The 20,662-nt window shown below is 40.8% G+C and overlaps 3 protein-coding genes across 3 annotated transcripts in view; 1 reads left to right on the top strand and 2 right to left on the bottom strand.

The window, feature by feature from the left end:
• LOC307084023 (matrix remodeling-associated protein 8-like) overlaps positions 1-3,644 on the top strand; it is a 7,828-nt gene extending 4,184 nt beyond the window's left edge. Inside the window, exons 8-12 of the mRNA XM_079748137.1 lie at positions 1,964-2,122; positions 2,229-2,253; positions 2,391-2,476; positions 2,594-2,665; positions 2,802-3,644. Coding sequence (XP_079604263.1) covers positions 1,964-2,122; positions 2,229-2,253; positions 2,391-2,476; positions 2,594-2,665; positions 2,802-2,824 — 365 coding nt within the window. The 3' untranslated portion in view covers positions 2,825-3,644. The remainder of the gene's footprint in view (positions 1-1,963; positions 2,123-2,228; positions 2,254-2,390; positions 2,477-2,593; positions 2,666-2,801) is intronic.
• A 7,233-nt stretch (positions 3,645-10,877) lies between these two features.
• Positions 10,878-15,962, bottom strand: vamp3 (vesicle-associated membrane protein 3 (cellubrevin)). The gene is made up of 5 exons (XM_079748140.1): positions 15,879-15,962; positions 14,264-14,345; positions 12,843-13,001; positions 12,587-12,638; positions 10,878-12,457 (listed from the first exon to the last, which is right to left on the bottom strand). Coding segments are annotated over exons 1-5 (312 nt in total). The 5' UTR covers positions 15,881-15,962; the 3' UTR covers positions 10,878-12,440.
• A 1,614-nt stretch (positions 15,963-17,576) lies between these two features.
• LOC307083674 (uncharacterized protein) lies at positions 17,577-19,203 on the bottom strand (the record flags this gene model as incomplete). Its single annotated transcript, XM_079747626.1, has 4 exons — positions 19,104-19,203; positions 18,844-19,004; positions 17,719-17,775; positions 17,577-17,630 (listed from the first exon to the last, which is right to left on the bottom strand). Exons 1-4 carry the CDS (start codon positions 19,156-19,158, stop codon positions 17,577-17,579), a joined length of 327 nt encoding a protein of 108 aa, XP_079603752.1. The 5' UTR covers positions 19,159-19,203.
• Between the last annotated feature and the right edge of the window lie 1,459 nt (positions 19,204-20,662).

The raw sequence follows: 20,662 nt of genomic DNA on the forward strand, positions 1-20,662 counted from the left end.
TTCCTTTGTTACACATATCGCCCCCCCGCCACTCCACCCCTATTACTAGTCCCTCTTACACATATGCACAAACAAGTTGCCTAAAGAACGGAACCACGTTTCAAATTCCTGCTGAAGGGTCGAGTCCGTTGGTCAATAATGGCTAATACACATGTGCGAAATGTGAGAGGGGATTAGACATGAGCGATGTCTACCCGGGTCTGTGTGTGTGAATGTGTGTGTGTGTGTGTGTGTGTACTTCCTTAGTCAAGAGTGAGCCAAGACTGAGCTAATCTCGGTGGAATCTCTTGGAACCGCTCTCTGGAGTGGGAGACTGCTCTGCCCACTCTGTTGATCCATCATGGACCTGGTCCTACCGGAGGAAGTATCGGGCAGAATTGAGCTACTGCTACGTACGCACTCTAAAAAACCATTCCTTCATTTATTCAGCTGATATTGAGTCCTGGTTATGTTTTCAACAACAAAGGTGTAATGAACAGGGAGCCCAGGCTTCTGTTTTTACCCATTAAGACATAGAGAGTTCTCAGAAACAAAATGATCGCTGCTCAAGTGAGTGATAACAACTCAACATTCCCAAGCCCCAAGGCACTCTATAACTACTATGTCGTCAACAATAACAGCAGAGATTATGTTTGGTTGTGCGTTTTACGGGTGAGTGGGTTCACATGTGTGTGTATGTGAGTTTGTCCTGTCTTTGGTCCTCTTTGCACTGCTCCCTTCTTTGATCCAGCTCTGTCTGCTAGCCTGTTGGTTTTGGCCCAGATGGGACATTCTACAAGTGGTACAGAAGCCTTTTCTTTTCACTTGAACCCACCGCCTTTCTTCTCCCTCTGTCTTGCCCTTGTCGTTTTCCTCCCCACCTTTCTCCCTCTCAATGATAACGCCAAGGGTTTTTTCTATCATATTGTTTATTGTTTCCATTTGGATAACTTCTGTTTCTGCTGTGCTTTGGACAGATAGATGGAGAACCGAGAGAGGGGAGAGAGCGAGAGAGCTATAGAACAGAAAGAGAGAGAGAGAGAGCGAGAGAGAGAGAGAGAGAGAGAGATCTTCATTAACATCAACTCATCTACATAGCAGCTGCTCACACAGAGAGACTGAAAAAGAGACAAAAAGAAAGAAAAACGTAAGAGCGAGGATAAAGGAGGGAGGGAGTTGTTCCGGGACAGAGGAAAAAGAAGGAGGGTTGGGGAGACAGTGGTTTTAATTGCACAAACAGGGAGTCACTCCCAGCCCTCACTCCCATTAGTGTAGTTGTGTTTTTTGCATGGAATGTTACGCTTGTCTTAACCACAACCTGGCTCCATTCCAGACGCAACAGTCATTGAGAGGCTAAAAGCGGTGTCAACAGGTCAAAAGAGCCATGTTTGTTATTCCATACTGAGTGTTTAAATTGTATTTTAACTTGATCTGTAAACTTGAATTATTTGGTTGATGAAGTTATCCCTCTCTGTCTCTCTCTTTGACTCTCCCTCATGCTCTCTCTCTCTTGCTCTCCATCTCTGGGGAATCTCAGAGACACCAAAAAATAACCACAGACAAAATCGGTCTGCTTTTGCTTGGCTGCGCCATTCCTTTCCGTCCCCCGCCCCTCCACTCCCCTGTCTCTCTTTCCTATGATTCCCCTTTTCTTTATTTTAACTGCCAGGAAAAGTAAATCACGAAATGACTTTGGGTCTGGAGCTCATTTGGGCTTGACATGTGGAGTCCTGGGCCTACATCTGTTTTTCTGCCTTGCATATTCTTTTAAGAAGCAAAAGGTACTGGGACTGACTATTTGTCAGCGCTGCGGGAATGCAAGACCCATACCCGGTGTTGATTGGCCGGCTGTTGCTCACAACCGAGGAAACCTGTTACGTGTTATCCAGTTAATGACACACAACAGGATGTTGACAAATCAAGAGGGCCTTAAATGATGACCGTGCTCAAACAATGTTACACATTGCCTTTGTTTTTTTCATAGAAACCTCTAAGGAAATATCTCCGCGAGTCATCAATGTCATTTTGCCAGACCAGCGACATCATTTCCTGCTGCCACTGGGCTATGTCCTGACTACATTCCTGCTGCTGGCCTTCATCATCCTCATCATCATCCTAATCACGCGTTGCCACCGTAGCCAAGGTCAGGGCTGAGAGATCTAGCACCACTGGGTGTCTATAGCTACATATAGCTATATTACACTGATCTAAAGTCAGTTGTCTCCTTATGATGCTTCTTTGTGTTTCAGAGTTTTACCCACAGAAATCTGTCAGGTGAGCTTGACAAACGAAACATGGTCAATGGACAATGTAGTACATGCTATTGTAGATTTAGGAAGTCTAGCACTTCTGCATAGATGCATCTTCGCTCTCTCTCTCTCTCTCTCTCTCTCTCTCACTCTGTTGGATAGATCGAGCAGGAGTCAAAGCAGCTCCGACGACTTTGAGATGGAAGTGACAGACGGGAGAACAAGCTCACCAGACGACAGGACATTAGGTGAGCCTTCTTGAGAAAGTGCTTGAGCAAATGAGAGACAGGGAGAGGGTGCTATTGAATAAAAGGGGTCTTCAACAGGGCCAATGCTTACAAGTGGCTCTCTCCCATGCTTTTTAGATTACAAGAACAACCTACTGAAAGAGATGGTCAAAATGACCAGTGTTCCCAAAGTCATTGACCTGGATAAAGGTAGGGTACTCAAAGCACACTCACAAATACACACACATACGCACATACTCATGCACGCACGCACACACACACACACACGCACCTCTCAATTTAAATGACACTAACATGTCCTCTGTACTTTCTTTGACTCTTTCAGAGATGGAGAAGTTTGGGAAGTGAGGAGGGGTGTGGCTGGATGTTATGTTACAGAAGGACGGAGATGGGAGAGGAAGGCCCTGGCTGGTCCAGAGCCTGTGGTCCAAACCAAAGACGCCTGTTATATACTCTATTGCCGGTAGAGTTAAAGCCATCAAAACATAGAGAGAGACTGATGCAAGAAAGAGAAAAACAGAAAGCGACAACTCAACCCAGAGGGGAACTTAACCAAAACCACCATACAGAAAGAAAGTCAAATCTGCTTAGGCTTTTTGCTCCTATGTATAAAAATGGTAGGTAGTGTGAGCTTACAAGCTTTTTTGCCTTTTGCCTTGCCATCATCTGAAAAATTAAATAAGACAGTATTGACATAAAAACCCTGAACACTGAATTAATTTAGAAGAACAGTAGTTTAAACATGCACACCGTACAACTGCAGAGATGTAATCAACTAAGACAGGAATATCTTACGTCAGTTGCACTCCCGCCTACTTGGGTTGACCAAGAACCTTTTCCATCGAAAAGTGCCCGCCCTTTTTTGCATTTCGATCGCCAAAATGAGGTACCTGGTACCTGGTACTTATTTTAGTCTTACCTCCGTCAAGGTTTGTTTGATCAACTGCACAGCAACGATGTACTCAATACTGCTTTCTTGCGGCTGTACGCTACTGTAGCTGAACTGTACACAATGGGAAGTGGTTATGTTGAATTGCTAATTGTTTTGTATTACTTGTCCTAAAATCAGATTTTGAACTGCTATTTGCTTTGTAGGTACTATCATTGTATTCATAGATGCTAGGCTGGCCTTTATATTTTTGCTATTATGAATTCCATTAAAGCCATAACAAAAGAGAGATCTGATGGTGTATGGTCAAATTAAAGTTCCTATACACATCCCAGTTAGGACAGATGATGGGTTTGGCGAAAAGGATATCCGAGTTACATCTTGTTTCACTCCTTTCATGGTCGACTTGCAAGGAAATGATGCAGAAGATGACATCATCAAAAATGATGGGGTTCTGGAGGAGAATGGCACGCAAGAGAAAAATATGTGTAGAGCATGGAAAAGCTTGTGGTGCAGCCTGAAGGTCTATTTTGTGGCAGCAGTCAGTCATATATGGAAATCTACTAGAATTACACTCCATTGGTTCCTGCCTTAATAGGCATGCTCTGTCAACAGGCTTCCTCAACTTTGAGCCACAACTATTATCTTATCCAAGCAAGCAGTTAAACCACCTATATAATAAGGAGAAAATAATACAGACAAATGAAGTCATAGTTTATTTCACTTTGCCACAAAGAATACCTGAAATCCGGACAAATAACTCATATGAAATACTTTGGAATGTTTGTTTGATATGCACTTTTTATACAAAAGATACATTGTGCTCGAATATTTTCCATTGATCTATAAGTGGTCGAAAATCCTGGAAGTGGTTGTAATGTAGTAACACCTGTATCCTGACGCGCAGTTCTCTCGGACCAGTGACAACATTCACATGCATTCACGCCTCCACAACCTCACACAAACTCTCTCTCTACAAGCCATAAACAAACCAAAATGACGTAACATGAATTGGAAGTCTAAATGCCTTAATTCTTATCCCACCGTCTCTCATGCACACACGCTCACTCATACACACTCAGAGTCTTTCTGGGAACTATTCGTCGTGAACTGTAAGTAAACCCTTGGCTGATGAGGCATCACCACAGCCGGTGTGAGGTGAAGTAGACAGATGGACCACAGCAGCAGCAATAGAAAAAACACAAAGTAAGGCACCTAACCCTAGCTGCTGCAGACGATCTGCCTGTCGCCTTGCATGGCTGACACCGAATTTGTCCATGAATGGGTGAATGTTAGGCAATATTGTAATGCGCTTTGGGTAAAAGCACAATATAAATGCAGTCCTTCCATTTACAAAGCACAACACAGGGAGGCGAGCCAGAAGGGTGGGAGATCAAGGTACAGGGTCTAGTGCTTTTTCCCTTGATGCGGAACCGTGAAAAAACTAAAATGGAATGAAAGAAGATTAGAGAAAGAGGAGAAAATAACAGCTTTGGAAGAACACATACGCTATGGGACATCTCTTTACCAGCATGGCATTTGTATGACACCTTCAATAGGAGAAGGGCGTCCCTGTAACCCAGGGGTCTCAAACTCGCGGCCCGGGGGCCAATTGAGGCCCGCGGGATGATATTTTGTGGCCCCCTACTTGACATCAAAGTTTAGTGTTAGTGCGGCGTTGTTGTCAATTGCACATTTTTGCTGAGTGGCTTGCCACGCTTTTTTATCACTTGTGATAGGGTGACCAGATGTCCCGGTTTTCCTGGGACAGTCCAAATTTTGAGTTGCGTGTCCTGAGTCCCGACAAAAGCCAAAGGACACTAAAATGTCCTGGTTACCACCAAACACTATGAAATGTCCCCTGTTGTCAGCGATTACATAGCCAACGTGATCTAATCATAGCCCGATCATTAACTTAGATTGGGTCAGTTGTGCTCCTTTTTTTTGTGGAATACTTGATGCGGCCCGGCCTGACCCGGACTCTACCTCCAGCGGCCCCCAGGTAAGTTGAGTTTGAGACCCCTGCTGTAACCCATCACAGTCTTCTCCTTTACTTGAGGCCAGTGTGTGTGAACCATGGCACCAATACAGTCCTGGGAGTTCCCCTGCTCACAAACTCCCCCACCTCCAAGCCACATCCTTGCCCCTGAGGTTCAGCTTTGTTTTCTGGTTCTGGAATTGGAGCAAGACTCTTTCTCACTCTCCATCGGTCAAGCTGTTTGTCGTGTTGTGCCCGTTTCCATCCCCTTACCTCTGATCAGAGCAGCCCCTCACACAGGGCTTGGGTGAGACCGAGTGGGCCATCCCACGTCCAGGGCTGCAACTCACTGAACCCTGAGATCAAGAGAGTCAGAGAGACAGAGAGGCCTTAGTCTTGTGTGCTGAGGTGCGTCAAATAATAGCTACTGTTAGGCTATGAGGCATGTACAGTCATGTCTCTGTATATGCGAGGGCGAGTGTGTCTGCGCGGTCCTCCCTCCCTCCAACCTGTCGGTGTATCTCCGGCGGTACGGGGTGCTGCTGGACCAAGGGGTGCACCTTGGCCAGCTCCCCTTTCTGCTCCTGGGTGAACCAGGGCTGAAGGGGCTGCAGGACGGCTTCTGCGTGTCCCCCGCCAGCACCTCCTGCTGGTCCCTTGAGGTGGAGGGGTTTGAAACAGAGAAAAACACAAAGCATCAGACACCCAAAGAACTTCAGGTCATGACTACATCACAGTCATTACACTGAGTGACTATATAAATATAGATAAATAATAAGATAAAAAATCACATATGATGACACAAGAATGGTAATACATTTTTGTTGGATGCCCGATTGTCTTTAACCCATTCAGACCGGATCACGCATCTGTGCATGTTTACCTTTAAGACCGGATTGCGCATCAATGCGTGTTTACCATTAACCCATTTGTACCGGCTGCGCGGAGCAACATTGTATCTACTAGATACAATGTTGCGCCGCACAGCAGCCGGTACAAATGGGTTAACTCATTCAAAGCATAGGTTTCGTCACATGTGGACTAAACAACGAGATGACCAAACGCCTCTTCATCTGTGAGTGGCAAACACAGGAAAGGGTTTGAGAGAAAAGGCACGCACTGCTACCTGGTGTGGATCTGCTACGTCATCATGATAGGCTCCGGCGTGCGCTGGATCATGCTCCACAGGGAGGCCTCCAGCCGGGCCTCCAAGGGTTGCTGGTGCTCCACTGCCCCCTCAGGGCTCTTGGGGGCTTTACGCGACGTCGGACGATGGACGAGGCGTTGCTGGCAAAGTATTTGCTGCTGTTGCTGCTCCCTAGAGGAAGAGCAGAGTGTTCAGTTTCCACGGTTACGTGGTTTGTTCGTTTGTTTGTTTGAGCACAGGTTTGTTTTTATATGCTCTATGCTTACATCCTTCTTTCTTTCCCTCATGTTCTTCTTCAGACGTGACCCTCTCCAGTTCTTCTAGGGTGCAAAGTTTAGCATCTGCTCTCTCCTCCGGAAAATTTGGCCATAGCAGCTTGTAGTATTCACCATTGGCTATGGGGCGACAACAGAGGAAAAACACATTTGACAGTCAAACAGCAGCTCTTTACTTGACCACCTGAAGACAATATAAACAAATGAGCCAGCCCGGACAGACTGGGAGAGAAACAAAAGATGGGGGTTGTTGTTTCCACACCTAGCACTGTTTGACACAGTTAAGTGCATAATGCAAGGCCTCCATTGCGCTGGCTTTCCTGCAACTGCGCTTTCTGACGGCAACCTCTTCATCATCTCCGCCACCGTAACCACCATCTCACTGTTGGCATGCCATCTGCCAGAACCGGCATGCTCAGTGGTCCTCACACACATATATGCACAATTAGTCGTCACACGTCACGCATCAAAATTAGTATATATTGAAAAATGGAAACACCAGTGTAGCAGCTTCTTCTGCACTCGGTACTGTGGCCTGCCGGGGCAGACACAGAGCTGCGGAGACTGTGCAAGATGAGATATGAAACTGAAAATAAATAAGCATTTCAAGGTTTATTTTTGAGAAACACACAGATCGGGCAGAGGTCAACTCACAAGCTAGGCCATTTTGTTATTTTTTCACGAGAACCATTTGTTAATTGAAATCATTATATAAAACAATTCCAAGATGAGATTTATTAAGAAAATAGCGCTCCATACCTTTTGGTAGAGGTTGGATTTGATCCAGCAGTGCTACATGGGATCTTGTTGGCTGAGCAGGAGAGATCATTTGATCTGCTTGTCATCTACTCATAGTCCTGGCCCGCATCTCTACCTAAAGTGCCACGCCTTTCTCCCATCATTTGGTCCAACCTTGACCCTCCACTCCGGTGTTCTGGAAACGTGTGCCGTCTCCATTGCTCCGACTGGAAAACAGCCTCTTCCTGGCCAGGGACGATTTTCTCTCGCGGCATAGCCAATCTTTGGTGACAGTCTTGCCGACGTCGAAGCACGTCGGCAAGACTGTTACTGGTAGATAAAACCAGGAGGCCAGAGGTTCCATGTGTTGTAGATGGACAACTCAGCGTCCAATCAAGTTTGAGTGTGAGATGGAGGGGAACACCTGATAATACCTACACCTACACAAAAAAAAAGAGGGGGGATGAGAAAACAATATTTTTTAATCATAATAGTTAACAATAATGATTTGAAATGTTGCTACTGTATCCTAAATTTCCCACTGCACTGTTTACAGGTCATATGTTAAGCCACACCGACAACGCAACTGCATCGTGATTTTAATTTCTAGGCAACCCATTGCTAAAATTACTAAACTAGCCATTGGTTTTGGGGGAGTGGCTTTAGAGAAAGGCCTGAAGCGAGTGGTGGGATTTTTTCAGTTGGTGACTTTCAGATACTAGCTTACTCTGGCTGTTGTCTCCAAAGTTGCCTACCCCAGCTTTAATGCAACAGTTCAGCATAAAATCTGTTGTTGTTAGACAAACTCTCCACAAATATGAGTAGGAGGAAAAACATGTTGTGTTTAGTCATTTAACTAGATATTATAGCAATCTAATTATAGCTCTGTATAAATTGTAGGTTGATTTGGAAATAGTAAGGACACAGTAAACAAACTTTGAATACAATTACAACAAAGGTTTGTGTTACCATTGCTACATTATTGTTTACTATGGACCTCCTCCGATCAGTGAGCTGTCAGGGTTTTATAAGATTATTGGACGCTTTTTATCAACTGCATGTATGTGGTAAACCTACCTGTGGCCATTGGGATGGAGGGAGGTCACTTCACAAGACTAAACTAGACTGAGTGTAGTAAACAAAACCAAACATAGACAATATAGTCTATATCCAACAACCACAGGTCTTATTGCTTGTAGCTTTAGTCAACTAGGTGGCTGATAGGACCTCTTTCTTCCAAACTAAATAACCCCTGGCAGACTAGTCATCCAACCGATCGGAAAAAAAAATGTTGTTTAAATGTGCGACTTATTCGGCTTACGATGTAAAAAAAGGTGAGCGGACTCAGTTGCCATAGTAGGTAAACTATTAAGTATGCAGAAGATGGTATTGAGTTCATCTTTGCAAGGGACTATTAACAGGCGTAGAAAAAGAAACGCCGAAGCTCCAATAGGGGGGCTCATCTGCATGTCGTTAGAAACTCGCTGCTTATTAGATAAATGGTTATGATTGGCTCGACGTTCTCGACCCGATGCAAGTCTGCTGAAGATCTGTCTGCATAGCAAGGGAGGTGGACCAGACGCATATTCCAGATCGAATTAAACACTCAGATTCGTCGGGTTCCCACTATAGTGATACACCCAATGATTATTTTTATTTTTTTAAGTTGGGTCCATCAAATGAAAACAATCACAACTACTTTCTATCAGTGGAGGGGGAGTTAACGAGAAGACCACAAAAGGGGGCCAACCTCGGCCCATAGATCTGCGGTGCCAGTGGTGCATTGAGCAAGACAAAGACTAGATAACCCAACACCTTCACTCTCTGTCCCTGAAAACAATCAAAGCAAGAAATCTAGGGGTTATCATGGATTCAGATTTACATTTCGACAGTCACATCAAATCAGTTACAAAATCTGCATATTATCACCTTAAAAATGTAGCAAGACTTAAGAGGGCTCACGTCCACCGAAGACTTACAAAAACTTGTACATGCCTTATCACTATGATTTACAGGTCTCCCAAAAAAAACTCTAAGTAAACTTCAGGTTGTTAAGAATGCTGCTGCTAGAGTTCTAACAAAGAGCAAACAATTTGAACATATTACACCAATTCTTAAATCGTTACATTGGCTTCCTGTAGGTCAGAGAATTGATTTTAAAATGATGTTGCTAACCTATAAATCCCTAAATGGTTTAGGGGCAAAATATTTTACTGATATGCTTCCACTACTACGTAAGCCTTCTAGACCACTAAGATCTTCTGAGACCAATCTGTTAATTATCCCCAGAGTAAACAGGAAACATGGGAAAGCAGGATTTAGTTACTATGCAACCAATATCTGGAATAAACTCCCTGAGGATTTAAGACTTGACCAAACTCTGACCACTTTTAAAACAAGACTTAGGACTTTTTTTTGCTTTAGCTTTCTGCTAGATCTTAAATGAATTGCACTTTCTAAAATGCTTTTTTAACTTTGCCTTTATTTTCTATTTTATTACTAAAATGCCTTTTTAACTTTGCCTTTCTTTTCTATTTTTAGCAGAAAGATACATGATCTGATACCAGAGAGAAAGGATAAGGGTTTGAGACCCAAGTTCTGTCTGGGTTAGAGTCCTAGAATCTGGGTTGGAGTCCCAGAGAAAGGACCAAGTTCCTTTAGGTCGAGTTGGCGTCCAAAGAAAGGACCAAGTTCCTTTAGGTCGGGTTGGAGTCCCAGAGAAAGGACCAAGTTCCTTTAGGTCGGGTTGGAGTCCCAGGGAAAGGACCAAGTTCCTTTAGGTCGGGTTGGAGTCCCAGAGAAAGGACCAAGTTCCTTTAGGTCGGGTTGGAGTCCCGACGGGGGTATAGATTGTTGATCTGATCTTAAATGCATTGCTCTTTCTAAAATGCTTTAACTTTGTCTTTATTTTCTATCTATTTTACTCCTTTTTTGCATACGATTTCTGTAACTTATCTATTATTTTATGACAATGTTTATATGTGAAACACTCTTAGTCTGCCTTGTGTATGAAAAGTGTTATATAAATAAAATTGCCTTGCCTTGCCTAATGAAATGTCAGAAGACACAGTAGCATTCCAGCTGCTAATGGCAGACAATTATTAAACATAGGAATACATAAATAATTATATTCTAGTATTTAAAAATCAATTCAGATTAAATTTCCTTTATGGAATAGCAAATTGTGGCTTTTTATTATTTAACAGAAAGACAACACTTACAATAATTCTGCCATTGTTCTGCAGTCCCAATTTATCTTAAATTTCTTTGCAGTGGTTTATTTTTGTGTATATGTGCATCAAAATGAAAGACCTGTTAGTTTACCAATTTGATTAATTTAAACAAATGGAAAAAAGGCAGCTGCAAACATATGATAAAAGTATATCAATTTTATTCAAGCAAAACAAAGGTCAAATAGTAGAGTTGCACTTTAAATATACACTAAACAAATTTGACAAGCAAGGATTGAAGTTGGACTAAGCATCTGCTAAGGTAGAACACTTATTATTCTATACATCATTTTATACAAATGTTTTTCGCTTGGTTATCAAATCTCCAGAAGCCTTGTTTAGAAATGTGTCCTTCTCTTAGTAGATGAAATTAGCTATTCAATAGAGCTCATACTCTTCTTCATATCAATTACCATAAAAGGGACAATTTCAATGAAGTGCTATTAATGTCACTAAAGAAAAATCAATCATTTAAATAGTGTCAATATTTTAAGCATTAGCACAGCATGGCAACAGATATTTTAGGTTGTTTAGCACAGTGTTGTCTCCAAACCCACGTGGTGCTGAGCAATGGCTTTGTAATACATAACCAAGGAGAAAATATATTGGTTTAAAACAAAACTACAATATTTGATGTTAATAGACTACATGCTAATTAGTAATACCAATTACTATTCTAATGTGCTTAACATTTGTTATTGGAGGAAAGATATCAATGAAGTTATCCTTTTGCTGGAGGGTCTAGGGCATTGTTATTGACTAAAAAATATACATTTGCGTGGAATGGAATGACCTCAAGATAACCAATGCAGGCAGCACTGATTAAACCCAATACCATTCAAAAGCCTTGACTGGTAGATTAGCCATAAGAAATTCTTCAAGGTGATCTGTGGTGATCTTTTGACTAAAATGTATATTGGCACATATTCATTCTAACAGAAACCTTAGCTTCAGCACAAACAATGCCTTATAAAATTGTCTTTAAAAAGGCATTGCAATCAGGCACAAGGCGTCTTATCACTGGTTTCAAAAATACCGTATTATGGGGAAAAACCCTTTTGATGGGACATCAATGTATTGATATGATAACCATTGTTACAGTGAAAGCTATCATAATCTTAACAGTTGTGGCCATAACACAGCAACAACAAAGCATATCCCAAAGGCACTTGTCTCTACCTAGCACAAAAACTCAAACAAAAATATCTTGATAAAAATAAAATAAATGTTGAGGGCAGTTTAAAAACATTCCTCTGCATGTCTAGTCCTTATAAAATGGTGTGTGTGTGCCTGGCGTGTAATGACTAGTTGTACATCATCTTTAACCAACAACTGTTGGCCAATTTATATTGCATTTGAACCTTATTAAACGCTCAAAATCACAATACTATAAAGTTATGGCACCTGTCTTTAGCAAGTCATACCAACTCACCTGTAGTTAGAGTTGGTATGACTTGCTGATCACCAACTGAAAACTGATAAGCTGAGAATTGTAGGTGTGAAATACAATTGCAAACCTAGAAAGTGGAATTGCTTGGCAGGGTCACCTTATTAGATATATATATATTATACCGGCACACACTCGCGCGAACACACACACAAGATAAAGACCTTAGGGGAGAAGTTATTGCGATAACAATATGACATGTCATCAACTGGCATTCATTCTACATTTACTTCTCTCTCCATGTTCCTGTTGGTACATCTTTACGAGTAGTTCCAAACTGAGAACAAAAAAGTAGAGTCAATGTTATAGACGCATAGATATATAGATATATATCTATACATCAGGTCAAAAAAGTACAAGCCGTCAAACTAAATTATCAACACGTTTAAGAGCATTGTGTACTTACTGATAATGGTGATCACGATGATGATTAAGACTGCTATTAGGATGGCCCACATCTTCAGGACAAAAAAAAGAAAGTACAGAAATCCATTAATAGTAGTTTTCACTATGAGTTTGTATCTATGGTTCATTCTCAATTCAAATGAACATGTGCACTTTATTAAACATAAGCATGGAATTTTGTGTCACGCTTTAATTCAATATGCAAATGCAGTCATATATGACTTGATTATTGACGGTAGTGTTCTGTATCAGGGCACCTTGCAGTTCTTCCACCAGTACTTCCTCTTGAGCTTGGCAGCGCTGGTTTCAAACTGGGAAGCTCCTGCCTGTAGTGCATCGGCTCTGTCATCCAGTTCAGATAGCTTCTGGTCACGCTCCAGCACCTTATCCACGTTAACACGCATGATGTCCACCACCTGCTCACAGGAATACATGCATCGCATCCAACAACATTACTAACTTGCATTGCACATTCTATCCTTACAGTGCATTATTAATATCTGACCACAAAATATCCTCCTTAAAAGCTTCAGAGCCCATGCATGACTTGCATTATCATGGGAGACATTGATTCCATGAATAAATGTCTGCCATCAGAAATGTATTAAACACTTTAGCGCTTTGCGGTACTACAGGGGATTATGTAAGGCTCCTACAGGCAACAGAGCTAAAGTGTAGCATAGAGGACCTATGGAAGAAGAACAAGAGAGGAATCAAAGTAGACTAGTGATTAAAAGAGGTGAAATAATAAGTTCTTTGGTTCTTTCTAATTAGGTCTTGTGTAAATGATATGCTGATGAGCAGAGTGCACAATTTTTCTGTCAAAAGTGTAATTGGTGCAGGCTACACACGCACGCCTAGTCCGGTTGTCGTTCTGGTAGCGAAACATGTGGGAGAGGCACTTCATGGTTACCAACAGTAACAGCTGACAGTAGCTGCAGTCTCCCTCTGTGATTATATAACTTATCTCAAGTGCCAAGAAAAGAGCTTGACAAAGGACAGACCAAATGAGCTGAAAGGAAAACGATTATAATACAAAATGGAATCCCTGTGAATTGGTTTCCATTTTCTAGTGGCTGTCAATGGGATATTCTTATCTTTTGCATCTTCCATCATAGAAGATATACAGGTTATCTTCTATGGTTTGAAACAAAAGTTATGAAACAAAAGTTAATGTATTTAACTTTACTTAACTTCTGTGAGATAGCGGTCATTCATTGATTTATTTAGCTTTGCGGGTTTGATCACTATGTTAAACCTATGGGGACTAGATATTACATATTCCAACACTTCATTGCTACTTTTCATGACATACTTTTTGGATCATTTGCCGTTCAGTGATAACATGTAATATTCTGATGTGTGTTAATGCAACATGAATTAATTAATGTTAAAATTAGCATTTTCTGGTTGTGGCCGTTGAGGGGCCTTCAATTAAGGCAGTGATACATTTTCCTGTTGAGGTTCTGTCAATGATGTCAAACAACACAAGTCAGCAAGTGGAACAAACTACATTTGATTACAATGCTTTCATGTTTACACAACATTTCTAAGATGTAGTTTGCCCTAATGGCCTTCCATAGTAAGGAAATGCAAAGCAACGTGATGCTTTCAAGCTCAGTAGCTCCCGGCATAACTCCTTTCATGAGCGAGGCATAAAGTTAAAAAGGTTCTGTACCTCGTCCACTTGGGCCTGAGTCTGTTGGAGGCGCCGGTTCCCTTGCTCCATGCCGGAACCTTCTCCAGGATTGGGATTAGACCTAGTAGTACAAACAAAAGAAAAAACGAACTATGTGCATGAAATCTACTGTCAACTATGAGGTCTAATTCAATACAACTGATTCTCAGAAAAACGATGATATTTCATGCCTCACCACAAAATAAACCGGAAAGAATTCAGTTGAAGTGTTAAATTGGAGTTGGTGTTTAGACATTTGAATTTTGCCAACTTCAATTAAAAGAAAGCCAGAACATAAGTCAGCAGACCATTCACATTCCCCAGATTCTAGGGACCAAATAGGAAAATAAGAATATATCAACCTGTCGTCAAACAATTTTGTATATTTTCCAAATATTACATATTTTTATACATTAATAAGAAAAATGTCATAGCGTGTCATGCATCCCTGTAGAATAGTCTGATATTCAATGGCCCTGCCTACTCTTATGTGAAACTGTAAATGGTTACTTGCCCCATCTTATGGTCATAGAAAGTGATGCAGACTTTTTTTTACTATGAAAAGATAGCTAGGATACTAGGATGGGGTGCGTAGGTTAGGATGCGTAGGTTGAAGGCCACGAGCAGCATTCCAACAGACACATGTTGTCTTGCATATCAATGTGATGGCCTGAGGTCTTTGCTTAGTGCTATTGACTTATCACACAGGCTACATGATATTATGGCAGGCAGAATATGCAGGCTCCGAACCATTCCTGAAGCAAGACACTGACATGAGCACTTCTTCCAGACACAACCACTTAGGTTGAGTTTGGAAGCTGGTCCAATAGGAAAAGGAAGTTTCAGTTTCAGTTACCCTTAACCTTTTCGAAGCTGCAAGGTTCAACATGAGAGATGTCGGGGGGCTCTACTGAAAGTGTGTGATAAAAAGGATGTGACACACTTACAGGCATTTCCTTCCATTCTTTCAAGCAACTTTGCAAAGCATTAATTCCCGAGGGGCCTGTTGACTTTGAGAATTAAACTCAAACTAAACTGAATGAGGGTGGGGATAAACTTTTAACTCTTATTTTCAAAGCAAAATGAGTTATTTTATAGAAACGAATAGATCTGCGAGGAGATTTATATTCCATTTTTACTGAGGCCATAACAAAACACCATATTATTCATACTAGATACACTCCTTGGCGTGATAACTCATCTCATGTGGTTTAATGGGGCAAAACGAGCACAACATATCATATTATAGCCCAATAATTGGGCCTAGCCAGGTTTGTTTGTCAAGGTTCAACTAGATATTTGCCTGAATAAGTTTGTCACATGATACTTTGTCGTTTGTCGAAAATTAGTCTTAGTTAATTGTTTTTATCGGTTAATTTATACTTTTAGGGAATGCATTTAGTATACATATATGACTCGGCAAGGCTAGATTAAGTTAGCCATTACTTTGCATCGTATTTCAACACTTTTTGCACAGGCTAGCAAAGTTTGGGCGTTGTTAAACTTCTCTTAACTATATTATCTGTTGGGAAAAACCAAACACTTTACAGTAGTTTACGACACTTATTACAATCATACGTTTTCCTAACAATGCGCATACGGATGGTTTACTTACATTGTAAAATGACACTTGTTGGTCGATATGAGTGTGTGCTGTGTCGACTTTAATAGCTAAGGCTAATGGTGTCAAGCCGTAACAGTTCCTGTCTTGGACTCTTAAAGCGACAGTACAGAACATTTTTGCACCTCTAGCTTAGCCAAACTTTTTTACCCAAACTTCTCAATTGACAACTGTTTTTAGGCAAGCGGCTCAATGACCAACGGTTTTTTACATGAACGTCCACACCGGCCCATATTTATGAGAGGCATAGCTTGCCTTTATCCTCATACTCCACAAGGTCGGCGCTGTCACTTTACGTTTTTCTGACTTGATTCAGAAATTGTATTGAATTATGTATCAGTGTATCACTGTAAGGCGTAGCCCATGTGTAGTGTATTTTTTTTAATATAGCTTTGCCTTTATTTTGCTATTTATATGCCCTGCTTTTCAATAATTAAAGTCTACCAAACTAAAAGTCTGTCATTTCCACAGGGCAGTATGAAATTAATTCTCCGTTCCAACGAAGGTGTGTCTTGTGTCTCAACATTGAATGGAACATAGACAAGAGACAGGAGCCGAGATGGACTTGATGTCCAAAGTCAGCTGGCCTCGCCTGTAGCAGGTGGCACAGGTGCTGGTCCCCAGAGCTCTTCCGCAGAGAGCTCGATTGATTGTCGCCACATATCCATTTATATAATCATATGTATTTGATGACATCAGCCGTACAGCCCCCTTCATTGGCCTTGTCTTCTTACAGCTCCACCCCTGGCCCTCCCTCTCCGGTGATAAAACTACACTACTAGCTGGACCACTTCTATAAGTAAAACTAAAATACTGCTGCTACTACTACTATTCGAACTTCTTAAGGGGTCCCTGCTTGTTTTTTGTTGTTGCATTATAGCTCCCAATTGTCCTTATAGGTGCACATATTAACACATGTACAATTCATGTTTGCTGAAAAGGAGGATGAACCATTTTGACTTTCCAGCTAAAGAGGTGGGGCAATGTTTATATAGAGGTATGCTTGAATCAACTTGAATTAACTAAAGACAAATTTTGAATTACTTTGTTATTTCATTGTTTAACAAAAACCTATCTTAACCTATCTAAAAAACCTAATGAAATCTCTTAAGTGAGCAGCTATATAAATACATAATATATATAAACAGAATTTGATATAGAGTGGGAAACCAGAAGTGAAATCTTATACCCTTTGACAATAGATATGTCAAAAATTGTAAAAAAGAAAATGATGTAAATATTGAATTTGCGGTTTCCACTAAACAGTCTATTCTTCGGAATTCCTTTCACATTTCCTCCATAATACTGTCCTAACCATAATATCATAATATAATCTTTGATTTACCCACTATGAATAATAAAGCATTAATAATTTTTATTACTTATTACTCATTTGCACTGATGTAGGCCATTCATATATTTTACAAAGTTGCATTTGAAGGTAGTATGGTTTGCTTTTAGCAAATTAGAGGTGATTAAGACTAGAACCGTCTCAACCTTTTACCAGAATAACATACGATTGACACTTAATCGTATTGTTTACATCCCATAACCTATTGACAATACACCATATTGTCAGCTGTACATACTAAATCAAAGAGGAATAGTACAGCCATTTTTGTATACAAACCCCTCTTAGCTTTATTTAACAGAACAACATAATGTAGCCCCCCACCCCCCCACCCCACAGAGCTACATTCCAGAGCCCCCGTCCACTCCATCTACCGTGGCTTCATTGCCAAGGTCCTGGAAATGCAAGATGCACATTAGTTGTAATGTCCATGTACGAATGTGGTTGTAAGCATGTGCTCCCTGTGCAGTTGTGGAAACTTACCAGGTTCACGCTCACTCCTTGCTCTTCCCCTCGAACATACTGCAGCTGAGAGCTCTCCTGTGAATAAATTGAAAGCTCTATGATTGAATGCTGACTATATTATGATTGTAATTAAATTGTGAATATGAAGATAGTTTCCTCTGCCACTCGCTCTTGCAGACTTTCCCTACCTCTCGCCATATCAAAAACACACAGTGTTTGTGTGTGTCTGGAATCACATTCAGAACCCCTTCCCTCCTCCCGAATAACACAGTATGTTTTCAGTTTGTTTTTAAAATCCAGTGAATCCTTGCTGTGTAGGCTGGTTATTTGATATATTAAGTATGGGCCTCTAAGTAATGTGGCAAATGTTAATGAGCTTAGTCTGGTATTCGGTTCAGATGAACACAAGTCAGAGCACAGTGATGGAGAATGTCCTGGTGGCTCGCTTGATTGGGTTGCACTTTATCCCCGTCTTGGGAATGTTTACCTGCTTTCATTCCTTCAGCTGAACCAGGGTTTCCTGCAGGAAGGGTTTAGCCCTGGTGTAATATTTCACTGAGATAAAATCACCCATTGTGTAAAGATTTAGTTTGTAGATCCTCTCTGATTACTGACTTTTAAAGTATTTTTGAAAATACTCAACAACAACCTAGCCAGAAACCAGTCGACGATAGTACACACATATCCAAACACAGAAACGGGCTGATAGGTGCAATGTCTTACAAAGAGATCTAGGTATTTATTTTAGCTATTCAATTAACAAAATAGGCCTTACAAAACATAACATAAAACAGTCAATAACAAAATGTGGACAATATTTAGCAGGATCTGTACTATATCTAGTATTTTACTATTTTGCATGTTAAAACTGTGGTGCATAATACATATATTTGTAAAAATTCCGGAAAATGTATCACCAAAACAAATTTTCATTCCATAAGATAATATCAATGCATATTGATTGTTGACGATAGCAAAGACTTCAAACTTAAGCATCAACATCACATCAGGAATGATTTTTATGGCTGTGCAGGTGCACTATGTATAACAATTTTATCATGCATGTGTGTTCTGCATGCATGTGTTGCATGCATGTTGTAGCTCTGTGCTTTTACCCTAATGAAAACCCCTAACAGAACTCACATAGCTGGCGTCCACCTCTATCAGTCCCTCTTCCTCACTCTGGCTCTCGCTCTGGCTCTCGTTCTCACTCTCCGTAGAGCAGCCGGCAGGAAAACATTCAGCAGAGCGCTTCTCTCTCCCAGGCTGAAGGAAATCTGCTGCTGTGGATTTCTGCAGGGATGCTATGGATAGAAAACGACCAGAGAATATGAAGATGCACAGTAAATAAAGAAGACAGGTGCCTCCTGGTGTTGGGTTATTAAAGTCCTTTGGTTACTTACCTCCCTGGTGGATGTATGCGATCATGAGCATTAAGGTCATTAGTGGGACAGCCATGTCTCTCTCCTGTCCAACTGTCTCTTGCACTTCAGTGTGGTTACCCTGGCCGTCTATGCAATAATGCTTAGTTGCCACGCCCACTATCAGCCTGCTACCACGCTTAAAGGGACATGGTGTAAGACTTTACACTGTTCATTTACATGTCCATAGAGACTGATGAAATCTTTTTTTGTTATGTGAAATGAAACTATACTCAGTAAGTTACAACTAAGCTTGTTAAATAATACAAATAACACAGCATTTGCTTTGAATAAACAATCATAGCTAAGGTCAATTGAGAAATGTTGCAGGAGGAAAAGGTCTTGCACAAAGACTGATATTTATATTCTATAAGCTTGGTGCATGTGCGTTTGTGTATAGAATAAAGATAGAGTAGGGACATATAGATAGAACTAGCCGAGGTGAAAGTGAGAACATTAAGTTGGCTACTTCTCAAAAGATGCTATGAGAATTTCATCACAAATGCCCGAATCTAAGGGGATACAACAGGCACTGAATGAGGGGGTGGGCGTTGAATAGCATATAACTCTAAAACTCTCCTCTTCACTCGTTTGATAATGGTCCAGGGCTTGAAACGTCAAAATCTGCTATTTGGATTTCAGTTTATCTTGCTATTTGATCAAAATGCTTTATTTTGACTGTAAGACTCAAATCATACAATATGATTGTCTAACGAACATAATTCGATTCATAAAATGGGCTTGTCATGTGACCTAAATAGCAACTACCAGATCAATGTGTCTTCAGATCCTATAGGATCTGAAGACATCCAGATCCATTATTATCCAGGATCGATTATTTTGAATTGTGGATTATTATAATAATCCACAATTCAAAATAATGGATCAATAATCCTCAATAATGCACAACCACCGAAGTAAATTCATCAAAACTTATATGTTGCCTCTTCATTGTCTTTTAGTTGAGCTGTCAAAAAGACAAATGGCTGTATTGGCTGTATTTGTATTTGCCTTCCTCAATTTGAGCCAATAAAAACAAAGCAAACATTTAGATGGCCATAGTAGGATATTGTTGTGAGAAGCTGTTGCACTTCCCTTGTAATATGTGGATAAGCCTACTGGTAGAAGTGGGAGGCATTTATATACACCTGCAGCATCACCTCACACTACAAACATTTGTAGGAAGAGTTAAGAGTCAATAGGGTATAATATGGTAGTCTGTAAATGTTTTTGAATTTAGATTCATGGTATAAAATGGTATAATATGGTAGTCTGTAAATGTTTGTAGGTAGTTTCAATTCATGATATATGGTATGATATAAGATAGCCATTTGACTACCTTTAAGCGTTGCTTGTATATCGTTTAGTTATTCTGATTTCTCTATTGCCAATTAAGCTCGCCCTCTACTTTCAACACAGTGTAATACAACTCTTTGAGAAAGAGTTCTGCATTGCTATTGCAAAAAATACAAATGTTGTTCAGCCCCAGACACATTGTTTGTGTCTGTTAAGGAATTAAATAAATTGGAACGAGATGAATT

Source organism: Pollachius pollachius (genome assembly GCF_949987615.1).
Source record: "Pollachius pollachius genome assembly, chromosome: 12".
Classification (NCBI taxonomy): domain Eukaryota; kingdom Metazoa; phylum Chordata; class Actinopteri; order Gadiformes; family Gadidae; genus Pollachius; species Pollachius pollachius.

What these genes read in the sequence shown, in the direction of transcription:
- vamp3 (XM_079748140.1), bottom strand. An exon ending in CTCAGGCCCAAGTGGACGAG is followed by an intron (nt 13,002 to 14,263) that starts GTACAGAACCTT and finishes TCCTGTGAGCAG; the next exon opens with GTGGTGGACATCATGCGTGT. An exon ending in ACTGGTGGAAGAACTGCAAG is followed by an intron (nt 12,639 to 12,842) that starts GTGCCCTGATAC and finishes TTTGTCCTGAAG; the next exon opens with ATGTGGGCCATCCTAATAGC.